This window comes from Chiloscyllium punctatum, chromosome 48 (genome assembly GCF_047496795.1).
Source record: "Chiloscyllium punctatum isolate Juve2018m chromosome 48, sChiPun1.3, whole genome shotgun sequence".
Lineage (NCBI taxonomy): Eukaryota > Metazoa > Chordata > Chondrichthyes > Orectolobiformes > Hemiscylliidae > Chiloscyllium > Chiloscyllium punctatum.
In genome coordinates this window covers 60,185,646-60,206,186 of record NC_092786.1, presented here as the reverse complement: position 1 = coordinate 60,206,186, position 20,541 = coordinate 60,185,646, and the positions used below count along the sequence as shown (strand labels likewise).

The 20,541-nt window shown below is 38.5% G+C and overlaps 1 protein-coding gene across 4 annotated transcripts in view; it reads right to left on the bottom strand.

Moving 5' to 3' along the window:
* Positions 1–20,541, bottom strand: part of megf11 (multiple EGF-like-domains 11) — a 487,483-nt gene that overhangs the window by 18,822 nt on the left and 448,120 nt on the right. For all 4 annotated transcript variants that reach the window (XM_072565386.1, XM_072565385.1, XM_072565387.1 and 1 more), the window contains 4 exons: positions 20,097–20,225; positions 19,077–19,205; positions 14,002–14,130; positions 10,695–10,928 (listed from right to left, as the gene is read on the bottom strand). In XM_072565386.1, the coding sequence (XP_072421487.1) occupies positions 10,695–10,928; positions 14,002–14,130; positions 19,077–19,205; positions 20,097–20,225 (621 nt within the window). The remainder of the gene's footprint in view (positions 1–10,694; positions 10,929–14,001; positions 14,131–19,076; positions 19,206–20,096; positions 20,226–20,541) is intronic.

Below are 20,541 nucleotides of genomic sequence, written 5' to 3'. Positions count from 1 at the left end.
TTTTGCAGGATTTGAACAATTTATTCGTCATTTACTTCCCAAATTCTTTCAGCACAATCACACTCTTGAATAATTTATCTCCGACTACATTATCTTGTCCAGCAATGTGATCAATTTTTTCACTGAATAGTTGAATCAATCAGCTCAATTGAAACAATCTTGTATTTCAATTCTTAAATTTTTCTACCAAAGCTAGCAAATGATCTGTATTGATTAGCGTTTCTTTGTATTCCTGTCGGACATTGACTTCAAAATGTTGAAGAGCCAACAGTAATTGCAACGTCCCCTTTTCCATTTTAGAGTATTTCCTCTGATATTGGTTTAATTTCTTAGAAAAGTACTCACTAATGCTGAAGAAGGGTCACTAGATTTGAAACATTAACTCTGTTTTCTCTCCACAGATGCTGCCAGACCTGCTGAGTTTCTCCATCAATTTCTATTTTTGTTCATTCTACCCCTTGGTTTTCCTACTCCCAATTCATCATCTTGCACCTACCCTCAAATTACCAGTATCAATTGCCATGTTAAAAGATTTTGTAAATTCAGGAGTTTCCAACAATTGTTCACTTATTAGGATTGTCTTCAGCTTCTCAAAGACTCTTTAGCACTCTGCTAACCACCTTTGTCTGTTTTCATAATAAATCTGTAAAAGGTACCAACTGTTGTGCTGAAGCTAAACTCAGATTTCCAATAAAACTTATATATTCCCCTAAAATTTCCCAATTGCCTGTTTCATTTTAGAAGAGGGAATTCTATCATAGCTTTCACTTGACCTTGCCTTATAATGTGTTCCAGGTGAGTTATCCTCACTTTTGCAAATTCACTCATGGTGAGATTTATTCTTAAAACAGCTAACTGCTTAATCCTGGTTATACTCCTTAGAAATCTCTTCTAACAGTGATGCATAAATTTTATGAACTCCACCTGTTAACTTGCTTTCCAATGGGCAATGTCCTGTTTTCCTTTGGTCACTTCATTTGTTTTGTTATTTTTTCAAATGACACCACATTCATTTCCTCAAATTTTAGTATAAACTTAACATTTTCCAACTGGATTTTAAATTACGATCAGGACTTTCTTCAGTGATTCTGACAGTGTCTAAAATCTCTTTATTAGCGGCTTCACTTTAAGCCAGTATTTCACTTTTCTCTCCTGTATTTCCATTTCTCTCAAATTCAAGTTCATGTTTCTCATTGACACCTCCTGCTTTTGAAGTTCCTTTTCTAGCTTTCTCAGGCTATTTTATCTTTTTTCATTCCTTCAATGTTGCTGAAATTCCCTCCTTAACAGTACTTTGATTGTACCTACTTCATTCGGGTTGTAATAGTTTAAGGCAGGGGCTCACCACCACATTCCTGAGGGCAATTAGGGATGGGTAATAAATGCTGAGCTTGACAGTGAAGCTCACAACCCATGAAGTAATCACCAAATGCATTTGAAGTTTCTGGGAAAGAGAGTTCATATTTCCATCACTTATAGGAAGAGAAAGGAAAAGAGATAATAAGGACAGAATTACAAAGAAACAAAGAAGATTGAGACAAGAGAATAAGGTAGAGGAAAGTGAGGGTGATTAGCTGCCTAGAATAGAGGGAACAGGCACATAGTAGATAGACAGCTTGAAATGGAATGAGAAACATGCACAAGCAAGTGATGAGAGGAAGCTAAAAAGAGTTTTACTAAGGAGACCTTCTATACTATTCTGATGAAGATCAATTGTGTTTTATACTTCCAATTAGGCAATTTCTGCTCTTTGGCATTAACATTGACCTCGGACCACAACATATAGCTTCTGAACATGGCCAATGAGGTGGTATGTGGGGCTTGGGTTTGGGGTTGAGGTTGAGTCCTTCTATTGCAGCAATACTGGTAAGGTGATCTGCCTGTTTGGTGTCTCCTGACTTCTTTCTTCTTCCAAGTTGCATGGCCTCTGGAGCTTGTACACTTTGCAAATGTTAGAGCTTCACTTTCCAACTGTCGATCCACTGTTGCTTTAGTAATTTACATACAGTTGGTCTCACTTATGTCATTTATTTCTCTTATAATGCCACGTTCCATCACATGTGAATGTCACTTCTGGTATTTAACCAATTTTTCCCTTTTCTACTTAAAAAACTTGAAGTGGCATTCTATACATGTATGTGCGTCTGTGAGTGTGTGTGTTTATGTGTTTTAAATTGATAGAATGAGTTTTCATCACTTAAAGGTTCAACATTTTCAAAATGGATGTATTATTTACATATATTTGAGTTCATGAGTGTGTGTGTGTGAGAGAGAGAAGCTCCTCTATTTGAATAAAGTGACGGAGACTGAGTGATTGAAATGTATTTTTAATATTATTTGTGTTAAGATTAGATTTTTGGATTTTAAAGTAGTGATGTATGGGTTTTGGGATTACGTGGAATTATTTTCAAAATCTTGAAAATTGTATTATAAATAAATATGCTGTTTTATTTTCATGTTCACTTCTTTTGCTTGATAAACTTCAGTTTTTTATGTTAAAACCAAATCTGCAACAGTATACTTACGTTTCAAAGAAGGATCAATTTGTTAAAAGCAAAACAAATATGATCTATCAAATTAGACTTCACTCTGAAATATGATTTGTCCAGTAATAACATCAGTTGGTATTATGACAATATAGATAGTAAGTCCTAACTTTACCTTGCTAGCATTTGATGCACTATCTCCCTCCTTTGTAGCCTGGCTTCCTTACCTTTCCTGGTGAAGGGTTTTTGTCCAAAACATCAATTTTCCTGCTCCTCGGATGCTGCCTGATCTGCTGTGCTTTTCCAGCACCACACTCTCAACTCTAATCTCCAGCATCTGCGATCCTCGGTTTCACATGCCTTATCTCTTGCCTGGTTTCTCATTGACTGCATCAATTTAGGGTTCCAGTGAATCACAGTGCAAATTGGAGGAACAACATCTAATATTCAGACTAGGCTCTTTACACACTCCTGGATTTAATACTGAGTTCAACACCTTTAAATTGTGAACCATTTCTTCCCTTTCTTTTAACCCGTTATCATATCCTTCCCCTCCCCCATCTCAGTTACCTCCCTTTCAACTCTGGCAGGAGACACACCATTGTTCTGCTATTCTCACATTCCTATCACTTAATCTGAACTATCAACATGTTTTCTCCACCAGTATCCTACACCCACTATCCCCATACCCCACCTCAAATTATAGTATAACGCTGTACCCCCCACACTTCACTTTAACTCTGATGAAGAGTAATCTAGACTTGAAAGGTTAGCTTGCTCTCTCCATGGATGCTGTCTGACCCACTGTGATTTCCAGTATTTGTTGTCTTCAGTACAGATTCCAGCATCTGCAGTAATTTGTTTCTACATTCCATTTAATCTCATGCTGTTTTGCCTTTACTCTGCATTACTATGTCCCTTTGATCTTTCATACAGTTCACACACTCAATTATTTCATGCAATGCATCTTTAATCCTTAATTTCCTGCAAGGCATCCTTATGCTGCTGATTGCCCATTTTCATTTCTTTACACAGTTATACTCATTCACCTCACTCACTAGATGCTAGCCTGCAAAGGTGGATTCATCTGCATCAACGAATATCTGCTATATCTATATCCATGTTGAAACCATTGAGGGGATTACTTAGCCCTCCTGATGATGTCTTGTACCCACTTAGTAACCTCACTAGAGCACCTCTATTTCTCTGCACCTCAGAATTCAATCATTCTCCATTCAAGTGACACTTTATTGTTTTATCCTTTTCGCCAAAGTGAACAATTACACATTTTCCCACATTATATGCATCTACCAGATTTTTGTCCACTCATTTATCTATATCCGTTTTCATCCTTGATATGTGACCGTCAGAACATACTTTTGTAGCTATCTTGCTGTCATCTGAAATGTGACCACCATATCTTCAGTCCCTTAACTAAGTGTGATGTAAGGTATTTGATTTATATCTATTCGAATATCATTTCTTTTATTATTTGAATTTGAGCTAGGGGCACATGGGTTTATGTGTCTGAAGGGGTTTTAGAATTAATTTGTAAGTATTTCTGTAACTATTATTCGTATTATTTTAAAATACATTATGAGAGAGAACGTTCTTACTGTGTAATGGGGTTTTGCTTTCATTGGGAGTGTTTAACAGTGAACAAAATCCATTAACCTTTCAGTTTACAAGTTCAGGGATTTTGTTTTTCTTCTGATTATGGGGAAACCCCAGAGTTTGGGAAAAAGCTTTTGGATTTCACTTTGGGAGTTTTGCAGACATCTTGGCTGAAGCTGGATGTGTAAAAGGAATGGTTGAGAACTGTTAAGAAATAGGTTACCTATTTCTAGTATAAGCAGTATAGTTTGAACACTCCAAACCAGAAGTGATTAGCTCCAATCCTGAAAGGGTTACTTGAAAACGAGAAATCTAAGTTGCAGTTCAAGCTTCAGGAAGAGGCAATCAGTTAAATTAAGCTCCTTGGATGTGAAAGAGAAGAAAAGGGCTGGTGTGATAATTGTACAGGTGGAATTAAAGATAATTTGTTTTTTATTATTACATGATGAGGGCATCGCTGGATGAATCGGCATTTACTGCCCAAACCAGACGGCAGTTAAGAGTCAACCACATTGTTCTATCCAGACCAGGTAAAGATAGAATTTCCTTCCCTAATGGTTTTTCCTTGACAATGGTTTCACGGTCATCATTAGACTCTTTTTAATTGTCTACTAAAAGGAATCATCATCGGCCATGGTGGGATTTGATCCCAGGACATCTCCTCAGTCTCTGTTTTAACTGTCCAGTGATCACACCACGAAGCCATTGCTTCCCTGGCCATTCTAAATGTTAAAACTTGTGATATATGTAAATAGTTTGTTTTATTCTATTTCATCTTCACCTGCTTTGCATAATAAACCTGTTTTATTGTTGAATCTGCTGCATTATGTGCTGGTGCTTTAGTCAAAGATCACCTCATTCATAGTGAAAAAAAGAAGCAAAAATAAAAATCTATCAAGCCAGATTTCAGTCGAGATCTGACGTATCCAGTAATAACATCAAGTCATTGCTACAAAATGTGAAATATTGAACCAGGCACACACCACTCATCACAGTCTGCTATTACAAAACATTCATCCATGCATCCTCTTTGGTTTCTGCCTGGCAGCCAGCTGTGAACTTTCTGTTCATGCTGGCATTTTATTTGCTAAATCATGAGCTCCTACTTTATAAAATACCCTTTTGTATGGAACCTCCTGGAAATCCAAATACAATACATCAATGGGCTCCTTTTATTCAGAGCACACATTACTCCCTCAAGGAATTCCAATAAACTGGTTAAACAGAATTACCCTTTCACAAAACAATGCTATCTCTTTTTTCCCTCTACTATCTTGAGTCTTTCAAAGTGCCCAGTTTTAACACCCTTAAAGATCAATTTTAACAACTTCCCCACAACAGATATTAAACTAACTGGCCTACAGTTACCTGTTTTCTACCTCCCTGCATTCTTGAATAGAGGTGCTATATTTGCTACTGTTCTGTCTGACGGAACCTTTCCAGAATACAGTGCATTTTGGAAAATTAAATCCAACACATCTATTACCTCAGTAGCTACCTCTTTTAAAACTCTAGGATGAAGGCCAACAGATCCTGGAGACTTAAACTACGTGCAACTCCATCAGTTTGCACAGTACCAATTCCCTACGTTCACCAAGTTCCTTTCTTTCTTCAAACTCCAGAGTAACATGTATTAATGGGAATTTTTTTTCCTTTGAAGTTAAGACAGAAATATTTATTTTTTACCATTAACTATCAACTCCTCATTCTCACTAAGAGGACCAATTCTCACTTTCCTTCGTCTTTTCCTTTTTTGATACCTACAGTAACTCTTGCTATCTGTTTTTACATTTCTAGCTGGCTTCCTCTTGTGGCCCAATTTATTATTAGTCCTGATTAACCTTTTAGTCATTCTCTGCCATTTTTATATTCTGACCAGTCATTTGATTTGCCACTCAACTTTGTGCAGTGATACGATTTCTTCTTAAATTTGATACTCCCCTTAACGTCTTCAGTTAACCACGGATGATTGGTTGTCTCCTTAAAATTTCTCTTCACAGTAGGCATGCACTTAGTCTGAAATTTCTTTTAAATGACTGCCCCTGCTATTCCAGTGATCTATGGCCAAGGTTACTCTCAGCTAGCTCAGCTTTCATGCCCATAGTTGCCCTGCTTAAAATACTTGGCTTAGACTCTCTTCTTTTCAAATTGGATGTAGAATTCAGTCATTTTACAATCGCTGTGATCTAGAGGTGCTTTTATTCTGAAGTAATGAATTAATTATGTCAGATTATACAGTATCAACCAAGTCCACTATGGCCCACTCTCTGCTTGTTTTCACAATGTGCTACTCTAATAAACTCTCTCAAAACCATTCAATGATCTCCTATCTAGGGTATGCTGTGAAATTCATTATTCTGGCTACATTATAAAACAGAACACTGATTCACTACTAAGGGAAAGTGTGAAACAGAAAGCTGATTTACTTTCCATGGTCAGTATGACATGGGAGGATAATTCACTATACAGGATACAGTTGACAAGGAACCCTGTTTGAGCAGAAGGGTACATTTTGAAATGGCACCCTTTTTCACTATCAAGACTACAATGTGAAAGGGGATGCTGATTCACGATTGAGGGTGTGTTGTACAATGGCACTCTGATTGGGTATCAAGGGTTCAGTGTGAAACAGGTTGTTGATTCACTTTATCTGATACTGTGAAATGGGATGCTGATTGACCACTGAGGGTAGAGTAGGGCATGGGACCCTGCTTGATTGGTGAGGGTATAGTATAAAACAGGATGCTGATTCACTATTGCAATGTGGCACTAATTCATTATCTAGGATACATGAGAAAAAGGATGTTGAGCAATAGGAACTACAGTGTAAAACACAATGTTGAGTCACTATCAAGGGTTACTGGTTCACTATATGGGAAATAGACCGTGATTTACTTTTGAGGCTGGCAATAGTACATGGGTAGCCTTGACTACTTTGAAATGAAAGACACTGCATGTATATCTAATCTTCCAATAATTAAAGCCTGAGAAGACTAATCATTATTCAGTAGAAATTCTGCAAGTGCACCAATTCAGACAATTTATTACAAAGGTTCTCCTGAAGAGTGATGGTAAACAGAAATGCTGATGAGTCAGTCAGTAGGAATGAAATGTTCAGAATCCCATCTTGATTTGTCACAGGGCACGGGACAGGTGCTAAGTACAAATCTGCTATTGTACTCATGGTGCATTTTATGCTGATGATGTGAGTAAATTACTTGATCTGTGGCAGTACAAGAGAACCATATGCCTACTTAATGAAAGGAACAATGAATAATAGTGAGCTTCTTCTGCCTGTATCACTTAGCACAGTGTTAGGCACATTTTGTAGTCAAAATTATTTTGTTAAATTAATGATCATGTGGAACTATAATGACTACTCAAACACAAATATATGACTATGATCTGCGTAATTAATTTAGACTTCAGAAAGAGTAAATAGGAGATCTTGAGATGTTAAAAAAAATTTGAAGGTGGGAAAGGTTTGAGCACAAATTTATTTTTGTTCTCAGTGCTTAAGCTTATTATATTTCTCTGCACCAAACATGAATATAAGGATCACCACATGGATCTATATCAATTGGAAATAATGGAGAAAGATATGGAGAAAGAACAGAAATATGGAAGACTAATTAGATAGCTCTTTCAAAAGAACCAGCAGAGACATGATGGGTAAAATGGCCTCCTTCTGTCCTGCATTATTTGATGAATTATTGTCAATTGGTACAAATTTTAGCAGATATGACTTCAAAGTTGAATTTATTGGAAGCACTCATTTTAATACCGTTGAGATTAAGAAACTATTAACTAGATAAATAACACCCAGGCATCCATTCCTCTGTATGAAATAGATTCACAGGTGCATTTCTTGATCAGCAATGAGGATCAGTAATTAAGAGGTAATGACAGTCATATTGTTTTGAATGGGAAAAGGAAGTGCTATGACTAATCTCATCTGATCAATGAAATAATCTGTCTGAAACTTTTGACGCATAGCTATTAAGTAGTTAACAAATACAATTCATATGCCACATATGTAACTGTTCTACAAACCATGGTGATTTACAGAAGAACCATAATCAAAGGCATAGTTCATATAAGCTTAGCTGTATTTCAGAAGGTTCTCTTTGTGTTTGATTACAGAAACTGGAAATATGATGATTTGGAGGTGTTGGATAAGGTGTACAAAATTAAAATTCACACAACACCATGTTATAGTCCAACAAGTCTATTTGGAAGCACTAGCTTTTGGAGTGCTGTTTCTTCATCAGGTAGTTGTGGTGCATAAGGTTATATTCCACAACCACCTGATGAAGAAGCAGTGCTCCAAAAGCTAGTGCTTCCAAATAAACCTGTTGGATGATAACCTGGTGATGTGTGATTTTTAACTTTGGAAATATGATGACCATAAGTAATGATTATCATAAGGTATGGATAAGTTAGCAAGTTTTGAGAAGATTTGTAGCTCAGGTTGAGGTTCTGAATGTAGGTTTGCTTGCTGAGATGGAAGGTTCATTTTCAGACATTTCGTCACCATACTAGGTAACATCTTCAGTGAGCTTCCAGACGAAACACTGCTGGGTTTCCTTCAGTTACCCAAACATAGAAATAGAAAGCAGGAAACACCACCAGTGCTTCACTTGGAGGCTCACTGAAGATGTCACCTAGTATGGTGATGAAACATCTGAAAATGAACCTTCCAGCTCAGTGAGCAAAGCTACATCCAGGTATGGATAAGTGTGAGGTAGTTCACTTTGGAAGAAGTAACAGGAATGCAGAGTACTGGGCTAATGGTAAAATTCTTAGCAGTGTAGATGAACAGAGAGACCTTGGTATCCAGGTGCATAAACCTCTGCAAGTTGCCTCCTAGGCTGATAGGGTTGTTAAGAAAGCATACTGTATGTTGGTGTTTATTGGTAGGGGGATTGAGTTTCCGAGTCACGAGGTCATGCTTCAGCTGTACAAGACACTGGTAAGGTTGCACCTGGAGTATTGCATACAATTCTGGTCACCGCATTATAGGAATGATGTGGAAGCTTTGGAAGGGGTTCGGAGGAGATTTAGTAGGATGTTGTCTGGTATGGAAGGAAGGTCTTATGAGGAAAGGCTGAGGGAACTGAGACTGTTTTTGTTGGAGAGAAGAAGGTTGAGAGGTGATTTAATTGAGACATATAAGATAATCAGAAGGTTAGACAGGGTGGACAGTGACAGCCTTTTTCCTCAGATGGTGAAGGCTAACACGATGGGACATAGCTTTAAATTGAGGGGTGATAGATTTGGGACAGATATCAGGGGTGGTTTCTTTACTCAGAGAGTAGTAGGGACGTGGAACGGCCTGCCTGCAACAGTAGTAGACTCGCCGATGTTAAGGACATTTAAATGGGAATTGGACATACATATGGATAATAATGGAATGGTGTAGGTTAGACGAGCATCAGATTAATTTCACAGGTTGGCACAACATCGAGGGCTGAAGGGCCTGTACTGCACTGTAATGTTCTACGTTTCTTTGTGAATTATTTCTATTTTGCTACATTAAGTATGAATGTACTAAGCATTAAAAATGCTGGTGAGTGGTATTACCAAGGTGATCAAAGTTAAAGGAGCCATCAGCATTAATTTGACTGTGGAAAACATACTGGCATGCAATTCACTTTGGCCTGGCCACACATTCACCTTTATTTCCTGTCTATTTCATAATCTAATCTTCCTAAATCACCATAATTCAAAATTACATTAAAAAGAACTTACAATTATATGCCATCCTTATTCAAATATCAATTATTGAATAAAACTACTGTTGTTTTGTACACAGACTTGGCAGAGAGGTTTACACAGCAAGTTCCCACAAACACCTTTGCAATAAATAATCACATGAACTATTTTGGCTGGTGTTGTTCGAGGAAAAGCTGACCAGCACATTGGGAGAGATCACCGCTCTTACTGAAATAATGTAATGAGATCTTTGACATTATTTGAACAGACATTGGTTTACTGTCTTACGTCAAAGATGGGGTTCTGTAGCAAAGCAACAATTTCTTGATGTAAGATTGAAATGTTAGCTGAATTGTGGATTTAACTTCCTGGAATCTGGCTTGACCCTATGATCTCTGGTTGAATGAGAGATTGCTACAACAGAGAAAATCTGGCACTAATCCTAACAACAAACTATTTTCACATATTATTTCATTCATTATTTTAATAGTGCCTGGTGAGAATTGCAAGTAAAAATGAATGAATTCTTAATGTGTTGCTGATTAATGAGCCATAGGTCCAGCTGACCCATTTCTTGAATCATCCCCAAATGGCTGAAACTGAGATTTGACACACATCTTTTGTTCCTCTCCTCCCTCAACCATGCTTAATTTCTTGCGCCATATTGCAATGCTGACCAGTATTCCCATCTCTCCCAGGTTTCAAGTTGTATACAGATTTTGAGCATTGTACATTCATTAACCCGGTACAAGAACTATTGAATGGATTTGGATGCAATACCATGGACAGTAACTCAATATATATTCTACTACATTTATTCAGCCTTAGAAACCAGTGCAACAGTTCGATTTCCCTCTGTTGCACTGAAGCTGATCTTACCAGAGAGAGAATAGTCTGTATTAGTTATCCGCATGGCAGGAGTGTATGATACGCTGGGCATGTCATGTCCTTTCTCTTTCTTTTTCCATTTGTACCAGGTGAACAGAACCAGTAGTACAACTATTATCAAGAGAAGAATAATGATCCCAGATATGGCTCCAATGGAGTGCCTGTCTGATGCTAGTGCTGGACTGATCCTTGTGTAGGGGTTTATTTCATCCATCAGGACAGCAGCTGGAAAAGAAAGCAGATTTATTAGATGAAAAACAAATGTGACTTTGAATTGAACCACAATGCACACAATTACATGGGGCTTAAAGTACAGAATCAAAATTCAGTTTGACAATGGCTGTAATCATGCTTCCTCACCCCATTCTTCATCTCACTTTACCAGATTATCCTCTATTCCTTTCCCTCACATATTTTCATTTGTTTATGGGATGTAGGTTTTGCCAGTTAGATCAGCAATTATTGCCCGTTCTTAATTGCCCATAGGGCAGTCAGGAGTCAATCACACTGCTGTGCATTTGAGGTCAGATGTAAGTCAGAACAGTTGGAGGAGAATACATTTCCTTCACTCGAAGATGGCACCCTCCAGCACAGCAGCATTCTCTCAGTGTAATATTGACGTGTCAGTTGAGTTGAGGTCCTAAATCCCTGGAATCCTGAAAGGGCATTAATGAACTAGATTTTGCTTTACAATGATTGACAATAGTTACATGGTCACCATTAAGCTTGTTTTTTTTGTACTGAATTCAAATTTCACCACCTTCCATGGTGACATCCGTTAGCCAGGGGCTCTAGAATACCAGTCCAGTGCCATTATTAGTTTATAAATGCTGCACATAAATGCTCCCCTTAACTTTATCTATGTAAGGATTCCAAATAAATGTGGCAGGTATTAATGTTTTATTAATAAAGATATTTTTAAATTACAAGCTAAATTTCATATTAAAAGAGAATCTGAAAACAAATACAGGAGACTGAGTGTCATGTATTACAACATACTGTATTATCTTAACTAGCCAGCAGACGGCAACATCAGATTTTCTATGTATTGCACAACCTACAAACGACTTCCTCAAATGAAGAAACTCTAAACCAGATAGTATGCTGTGTCTACATTTTCCTAATTGCATTGTCCAAAATTATTTGAACTGAGCAAAGTGGGATCAACTTGAGTGAATTTGATTTTTCATGCAGTTCTCCACACTGTCAGTAGCGAATGATGCTACTGTTGAGCGTGATTTGGAGATGCCAGTGTTGGACTGGGATGTACAAAGTTAAAAATCACACAACACCAGGTTATAGTCCAACAGGTTTAATTAGATTACTTACAGTGTGGAAACAGGCCCTTCGGCCCAACAAGTCCACACTGACCCACCGAAGCACAACCCACCCATACATTTACCCCTTCTCCTAACACTACGGGCATTTTAACATGGCCAATTCACCTGACCTGCACATCTTTGGACTGTGGGAGGAAAGCAGAGCACCTGGAGGAAACCCACGCAGACACGGGGAGAATGTGCAAACTCCTGAGGCGGGAATTGAATCAGGGTCTCTGGCGCTGTGAGGCAGCAGTGCTAACCACTGTGCCACCGTGCCGGTGACTATGGCCAAAGCTAGACCAGAAGCTGGGATATTCAGGAAGTCTTGATCCAAACCATTAGGAATTCCCATGTGATAGTGAAAGTGATAGTCCACTATCACCTGATGAACGAGCGACGCTCCAAAAGCTAGTGTGTTTCCAATCAAACCTGTTGGACTATAACCTGGATTTGTGTGATTTTTAACTACTGTTGAGCAAGTTGTCAGGACATGGATATCACTTATATGGTCAATTCATCCTACATTATTAATCATCTCTTTGTGAGAATGCATTATTGGGTGGAATCTTGATAAGGCAGTGGGGTGTTATTAGCTAGCTGGAAACCTGATGAAAGACTCATGATACCTCTTCCAGAGAAGGTCTACTGTGCCACACATCAATCTGGTGGTGGCAAGATCATCAGCAGGTCACCTCCTGGAATCCAATTTCCCAGGAAAAGGTCCCTCCAATGGGAACATCTACTGATCACTGTGGCAGCTTTTGCTCAGCAGTGTTCGATGGTGTACTGAGTACAAACTCAAGGGTTAGCTCCCACTTAGCTTGTGTTCAGTCAAGACCCTTGATCAGGTATATCACCCAGTGACAAGTTGCTAACACTGTTTGACCCATTGAGCATACTGCATAGCCCTAGCCTGCTTGGAGCAGTGGCAGACTGAGGCAGTGAAATGGCCACTTAAAGACTTCAGTTGGTGGTGACCAGAAGCCTTCCCACTAAAATTTAATTTTGCTGTAGATGAGAAGATACCATGGTTTGAGAATGCCACTGGCCCATCTATTAAATTCCTCGCCTCTCTCCAAACTCAGCACCTACAGAAGCAGAATACTCCAACCACTTTCTGCTTTGAATCTTCCTCCCAGTAATATTTAGTGAGCAGCTACATGCTACCTCTTCCATGCGAATGCAATATTCACGGAAGATATCACTATATACTGGACACCCACTTGCGTAATCATTACCTGTTGGTATAAAACAGGTGGAAAATGCTGGAATATTCATCAGTTTCTATTCTTTGCAGCACCTCCAGGAAGTAACCTCTTCAAAGAAGGAAGCCTGTTTCAATTATGTGAAAACAGCCCCCTGAACAGAGCTTTACTGGCATTCTGCCAAAAGGAATCCCCAGGCAATACCTCACACACAAAAACTGTGGTCTGTGAATCAGATACTCATGCTTGGAGTTTAACTACTGCCCATCACATTGAATGTTGAATTTTATGGCTTTATAATAGCTTCAGGAGAAGAGGGAGAGAGTGAAAATCAATGAAAAAAAGCCCTCCTCTTTGATGGATCCAAACTATAAAACCCCACTTGACCCAAAAGCTTCCGCAGTTTTCAGTAAATCATTCCCAAATTCTGACGCTTTACAGCAGCATACTTTTAAATTGTGACTGGCATTGAATCTGTACAAAGGCAAATTCCAATCTTTGTATTTCCACCTCAATGAGATTTTATTTAAAAGAATTGATGGGAATTCCTAATGGTTTGGATCAAGACTTCCTGAATATCCCAGCCTCTGGTTCAGCTTTGGCTGAGTCACCTCATAAAGCCTTTTCTTTAATGGGGCTCTTGTGGCATAGTGGTTGTGTCCCTAACTCTGGCCCAAGAGGCCTGGGATCAAATCCCATTTCCTCCAGCGGTATGCATAATAACATCCTTGATACAGATTGATTAGAAATATCTCTACAAGCATCACATACCTTGGTCACACCGGATGCCTTTGAATCCAGATGTGCAGTAGCAGGTCCCAGTCACATGATCACAGGTGCCATTATTCATGCACTCACATAGCTGTTGACAACCATAGCCAAATGTACCAGGAGGGCACTCTATAAAGCATTGAAAAAGAAATTTTAGGGTTCAGACAGTCCCTTCTATACGCTAATGAATCCAGTAATGTCAAGGTTTATGGCAGTTATGACACAGTATTCATCTTTTTGGAAGAGTGAACTTTCTTAGGAGCTCTTTTTTGAAAAACTCTATCGACTATGATCTATTTGTTTATTTGTTTTGTCTTATGTCATAAGTTACTGTATGAAGGTGGCTGTTTTGATGCACATTGTACATATCCAGAACATATTAGCATTCCTACATCTGTGCATGTCCTATCAACTCTTCCCATTATAAATTTCCATATCCTCACTTGTATTGAAAACAGTCTGTATATCTTTTTCTTACTCATTACAGTGAAGTGTGTAATTATAAGCTCGTCGAGCACACATCTTGGTGCAGCTATTCAAAGCCTAAATTTAGTTTTCAGGTGAAAGGGAGTTAGAGGATAAAAATTGTATCAGAGTGTGTAGATGTAATTCACAAGGTCATAGAAGTTTTCTTTATTTTTGTATATGCACAATAAAATTTTACACCTCAATTATAATGAAAACTTGTCCCTAAAAGTTTAAAGTAGGGAATGCATTATGTTTACATATTTTTGTCCAACATTTTTCCCTGATCCCTAACCTTGTTTCACCTGAAAATGATGTTGTTTGACTCTCCATCTGCAAAATGGAGCATCAACAATTGCCTAGTTTGTCCTTCTTTGCCAAAATCGTAACTTTTGCTTGAATATATTTATTTACACATGTATATATTAAAAGCCCAGACCACTTCCTTTTTTGTGAACTTCCTGCTTTTAACATTTGATTGTCTCAATCAATATAAACTATGTTGTTAATGTGAAACTGGCTATGTATAAATATTACGATAAGAAGACTGTCATTTATATAGTTCTATACAAGACCACTGGATGTCTCAAAATGCTTAACACACAATGACGCACTTTTGAAATATAATGTAGGAAACACAATGGCTAACCTGAGCAGTGAGCTTCCACAAACAGCAATGCAATAATGATATTATAAGTTTCTTCTTTTGAGCTATTGGTTGAGAGATAAATATTGGCCTTGATATTAAGAAGAACCCACAACTGTTGGTCAAGTAATGTTACATCTTTTATACCTACCTGTGCTGGCATGTAGAAACTCAGTTTCATGTCTTATTCAAAATATAGCATGAATGATCATGCAGGACTCTTTCAATATTACATTGGAACATCAGCCTCAATGTTTGTGCTCAAGCCCTGAAGTGGGACTTGAACCTGTGATACGAACCTGTAATAATGTGACTTTGAAGTGAATGCGCTTCATTGAAAAGTCTTTGTCTATTTAACTGAACCTATGGAACCAATTGCATGTGTTTTCTTATGCTTCAATATTAAAACATTCCCTACTCTAACGACAACAATGTTGAAAAGTTTCCACCAAACATGATGCAAATATCAAAATCTTTTGAATGATGTACATTCAACATTTTGATATGGATTAGGTTAGATCCCCTACAGTATGGAAACAGGCCATTTGAACCAACAAGTCCACACCAACCCTCCAAAGAGTAACCCACCCAGAGACTAGCCTATATTTACCCCTGACTAATGCACCCTTCACAATGAGCAATTTAGCATGACTAATTCATCTAACCTGCACATCTTTGGATTTTGGGAGGAAACCCATGCAGACACAGGGAGAATATGCAAACTCCACACAGACAGTTGACCGAGGCAGGAATTGAACCTGGTCCCTGGTGCTGTGAAGTAACAGTACTAGCCACTGATATAATACATATCCACAGCTTACAACACACATCTTTCCATAAACGGGTGACATGTTGTATATTCTCCACTACTTTCAGAGTAGAGTGAGAATGAGGAATTAGCAGGTTAGTTCATTATGAACAAGGAGTTAGCAGGTTAGCTCATTATGAACTACGCTTCTGAAAATATCCTACACAAATTTGCAGAATTTATGCTTAGGATCACATAACCCCAGTGGAAAATCAAGACTCCTGAGTGCAGCTACTTTTAAAGCTGGATCTACAACTAATCTGTGTATTACTGCTGTCAAGTAATTTGCAGAATACTGCTGTAACACTGTTTTATGTCCTGCCTTAAGGCTGTAGGAAGAAAACAGAGAAAATGGGTCGATGCATACAATGTTGAGTCTTATTTCCAGTTTCCCAGAAGACTCTTTATTTGCACATTAATGACTTGATTTTGAACTAACCTGGTGTGTGAGGAAATGGATGATTTTCTTGTGTCCGCAATAACCACAGCAAAATCACTATGTCTCACTGTTTTGTGGAAGTCTGTCAAAAAGATGCTGTAGAGAAAGAATATTTCCTATTGCTCAGGAAACCAGACACATGAAATAATCTGACAGAGGTGGGATTTGCTTCACCAAGAAGGTTCCATAGATTCAGTTAAAGAGACAAGGACTTTTCAGTGAATGCTACAACCAAAGGATATAGGGTCTTAAGACAAATGTTTATTCTAGTTTTCTGTTTGAGCGGAGTTGGATTTAATGGACTGAATCTTGTTTCCATAATTTTGTCTGTGTCATGATCAACACAGAAATTACCTCAGATGTGACAAGTTCTTAATGCTGCAACTGTAGCTTTTTGCTGAAAAATAAACATAGCTTTTTATACATGGATCTACGACAATTGAACACTGATGTCAGTGGTAAGGAAATTATTGGAAAAAAATTCTGAGAAGTAGGATTAATCAATACTTGAAAAGGCAAAGATTGATCATAGCTAGTTAGCAAGGAATTCTTAGGTGGAGATACTGTCTGAATAATTTTACTGCATTTTTGAAAAGGTGCCTAAATATAGTGATGACGTAAAGCAACTGATGAGGTATACATGGACTTAAGACAGGCCTTTAATGAAGACCCATGTGGAGGGGTGCTCCAAAAGGTAAGAGCCCTGGGATTCAAGGCAAGTTGGCAAAGTGGATCCAAAATTGGCTTGTAAATTGGGTGATGGTGGACGGTTGTTTTTATGTATGAAAGCCTGTGATCAGTGGTGTACCACAAGGATCAGTGCTGTTTGGTTATGTATGTTAACAACTTGGATGTGAAGATAGAAGCTATACTTTGTCAGTTTGCAGATGACATGAATATTGATGGCATTGTTGATAGTGAGGAGTATGGTCTCAGGCTATTGTCTGATATTGATCAGTTGGTAAATTGGGCAGTGCAATGGCAAATGGAATTTAATCCTGATAAATGTGAGGTAATGTGCTTTGAGAGGTCCAAAATGAATAATAAGTCCCTATGGAGTACTGAGAAACCAATGGATCTTGGTTTACAAGTCCACAGATCGTGGAGGTGTCAGCACAGATAGACAGAAAAGTGAAGAAGGCATATAGTCATAAAGACATACAGCACATAAACAAACTCTTTGGTACAACCAGTTCATGCCGAACATAATCAAAAACTATCTGATTGTTATTTTCATTAGCCAGGGTATTGAATGTAGGAGCAAGGAAGTTTTGTTACAGTTCAGTAGAACATAGGTTAGGCGACATATGGAATACTGTTTGCAGTTCTAGTCATCACATTATTAGAAGGATGTCATTGTACTGGAGGGGGTGCAGAGAAGATTCACCGGGATGTTGCCCAGGATGAAAATTATATTCTGAGGAGAGATTGGATAGGCTGGGTTTATTTTCCTTGGAGCAGAGGAAACTGAAGGGGAATCTAACTGAGGTATGCAAAATTTTGAAAGGCATAGGCAAGGTAGATTTTTCCCCACTCCAGACTTATTTAAGACCAGAGGGTATAGGTTTAAGATGAGGAATAAATGCTTCAGAAGAGATCCAGAGAAAATGTTTTCATTCAGAGGGCAGTTGAAATATGAAACATGCTTCCTGAGAAGATGGCGGAGGCATGTGCTCTTATAATATTTAAGAAGTATCTGGATGTGAACTTTAAACACCAAGGTAGAGTAGGTGATGGACCAAGTTTACTTAAATGAGATTAGTGTAGTTGGGAGCTTGTTGGTTGGTGTAAACACGGTGGGCCAAAGGGCCCGTTTCTATGCCTTATGACTGAATTCAGAATTATAACTGGGTTACTAAAGAGGGAATAGCTTTACACAATGTGTGAAGCTTCAGTTCCTCTTTGTCCCTGAGAAACAGTTTTATTCCAAAAGGAAAGATTTACTGCTTGGTGCTCCTGTGGCACCCTAGGATTGGTTTTGAATATTTACACCCACCTAGATTCTCTGAGTTTCCTTTCATTATAACAAACGTATAGAAATTTCTCACCATATACCCTTGTTATGAATGCCAAAGGAGAAGATCTCTCTTTAAGGCTTCATTATACCCTGCATAGATTATCATTACAATAATTCTCCATTTGTTTTCTTGAGACAACAGAACGCAAATGCGTGGTGGCTATTACATGAGATGATATCTCAGGAGATATAGCATGATTATTTCAGGTTAACATAGACATATCAAATGTGTACTGGGACATTGCATGAATGCAACAGATGTCAAATAAATGATTTTAAAAGATACTCATGGATGTGGGTGTCACTGGCTCAGCCAGCATTTATTGTCCTTATTGCCTGGAGGGTAGTTAAGAGTCAAACCATTGCTGTGGGTGTGGAGTCACATGTAGGCCAGATCAGGGAAGGACAGCTGTTTCCTGGACCAAATGGATTGTTATGACAATCAATAAGTGTCATGGCTCATAAATCCATACCTTTATTGAATTCAAATTCCATCATCTGGTAAGATTTGAACCTTGGTCCCCAGAACATTACCTGGGTCTCTAGACTAATTACCTAGTGATAGCACCATTAGGCCATTGCCTCTCCTTAAACTGGAGTTGGAGTTGTTACGGCTTCGTGAAACACGTGATGGCTGGTGATGTTCTCTACTTCATGCAATGTGAAAAGAATGTGTGTGCGCTTGTGCTATCTCACTCACTCTGCTCGCAGTGTTTCCCAATGAATCCTGTGCGACACATGCATTCTCCTGTCACATAGTCACAGTCTGCTCCATTTTGGCATTTGCAGAGTTGAATGCAATCTTTTCCATAGAAGCCCATTGGGCACCCTGGAATGTAAAAACTCTGTTAGAAAGGTTTTACATAATGCTATTAATTTATCATCACTTTCCAATATGAGAATAAATAAGTAACAACGGGCCAAAGTCTGAGAACCACAGACAGCTGGAAAATTCTTTAAACTTTGGCTATTGAAGCAACTCACTGTTTTATAGCTGACAGTGACAGGGAACAGTAGGAACAGAGAGTGATATGAAGGGGAAGGAGCAGAGAATGACAGGGAGGAGTAAGACCAGAGAGTGACAGGGAGGGTAAGGAGCAAACATTTATGCCCCAGTCCTCACATGGAACTGATAATCTCCCACTCAGTAGCAACAAATTACTGCAGATGATGGGATCTCTGATGAAGAGTCATCTAGACTCAATGTTAGCTTGCTGTCTCTATGGATGCTATCTGATCCTCTATGATCGCCAGCATTTGCTGTTTTCATTTGCCCACTTGGGGTCTGTATGAAGGCTTCTATAGCATTTTTGCCTCAGATTGGCTTCTGTTTTACTTTGAAATTAATGAAACCCCATTCTTAGGAGGCCAAGTTTCCAAATCACATATTCTTGTGATTTCAACAAATCATCAATTACAATAAAAAATGTCATTCCTGATTTTCAAATTGGAGACAGATATTGACCCTGGTGTCTGGAAACCTCAGAATGTGCCTCAGAATGTGCAACAGTTGTTGTGTAGAGATTTATTGATTTGCATCAATAAAATCCTTGTTGTCATAAAATTGGCTGATACGGCATTAGAAATATTTAAATGTATTATGGAATAATTATTTTAACATTGAATGCTTTACTGTGTTACTTTGTTGCACCACAAGATGGCAAACCCTTCACGTGGTGGCTGTGGTTTGCATAAGGCTTCAACTGGAACTGTTACTCACTCTGTGTGCAATACAAGCCAGTCCAGCCCTGTGTACATCGACATTCTCCACCATAAGGACTGCACACTGCTCCATTATGGCAGTTACATATATGGATACAGTTGGGGCCCCAGTAACCTGGCTGGCAAGCTGAATAGAAAGAGAAACTGATGAATAAAGAAATCAAATGCACAAAAAATACATTAAAAATGCAGTGTTTGGAAGCTTAACCCAGATCTTAGGGCAGTACTTGCAGCGAGATGCAGGATGAGAATGGAGTTTATGTGATCAATATATACCAATCAAGAGAACCCGAATGAGGCAGAGAGCAAGGATCCTGAGAAACCAGTCCTATCCCACAGGCACAATGTGTTCACCACATCTGAGGATAAGGCTGTTAGATGATCAGCAAAGTTGCAGGCCGTGGACTTTGGAACAGGAGGCTATCCAAAGGGAGGACGTAAAA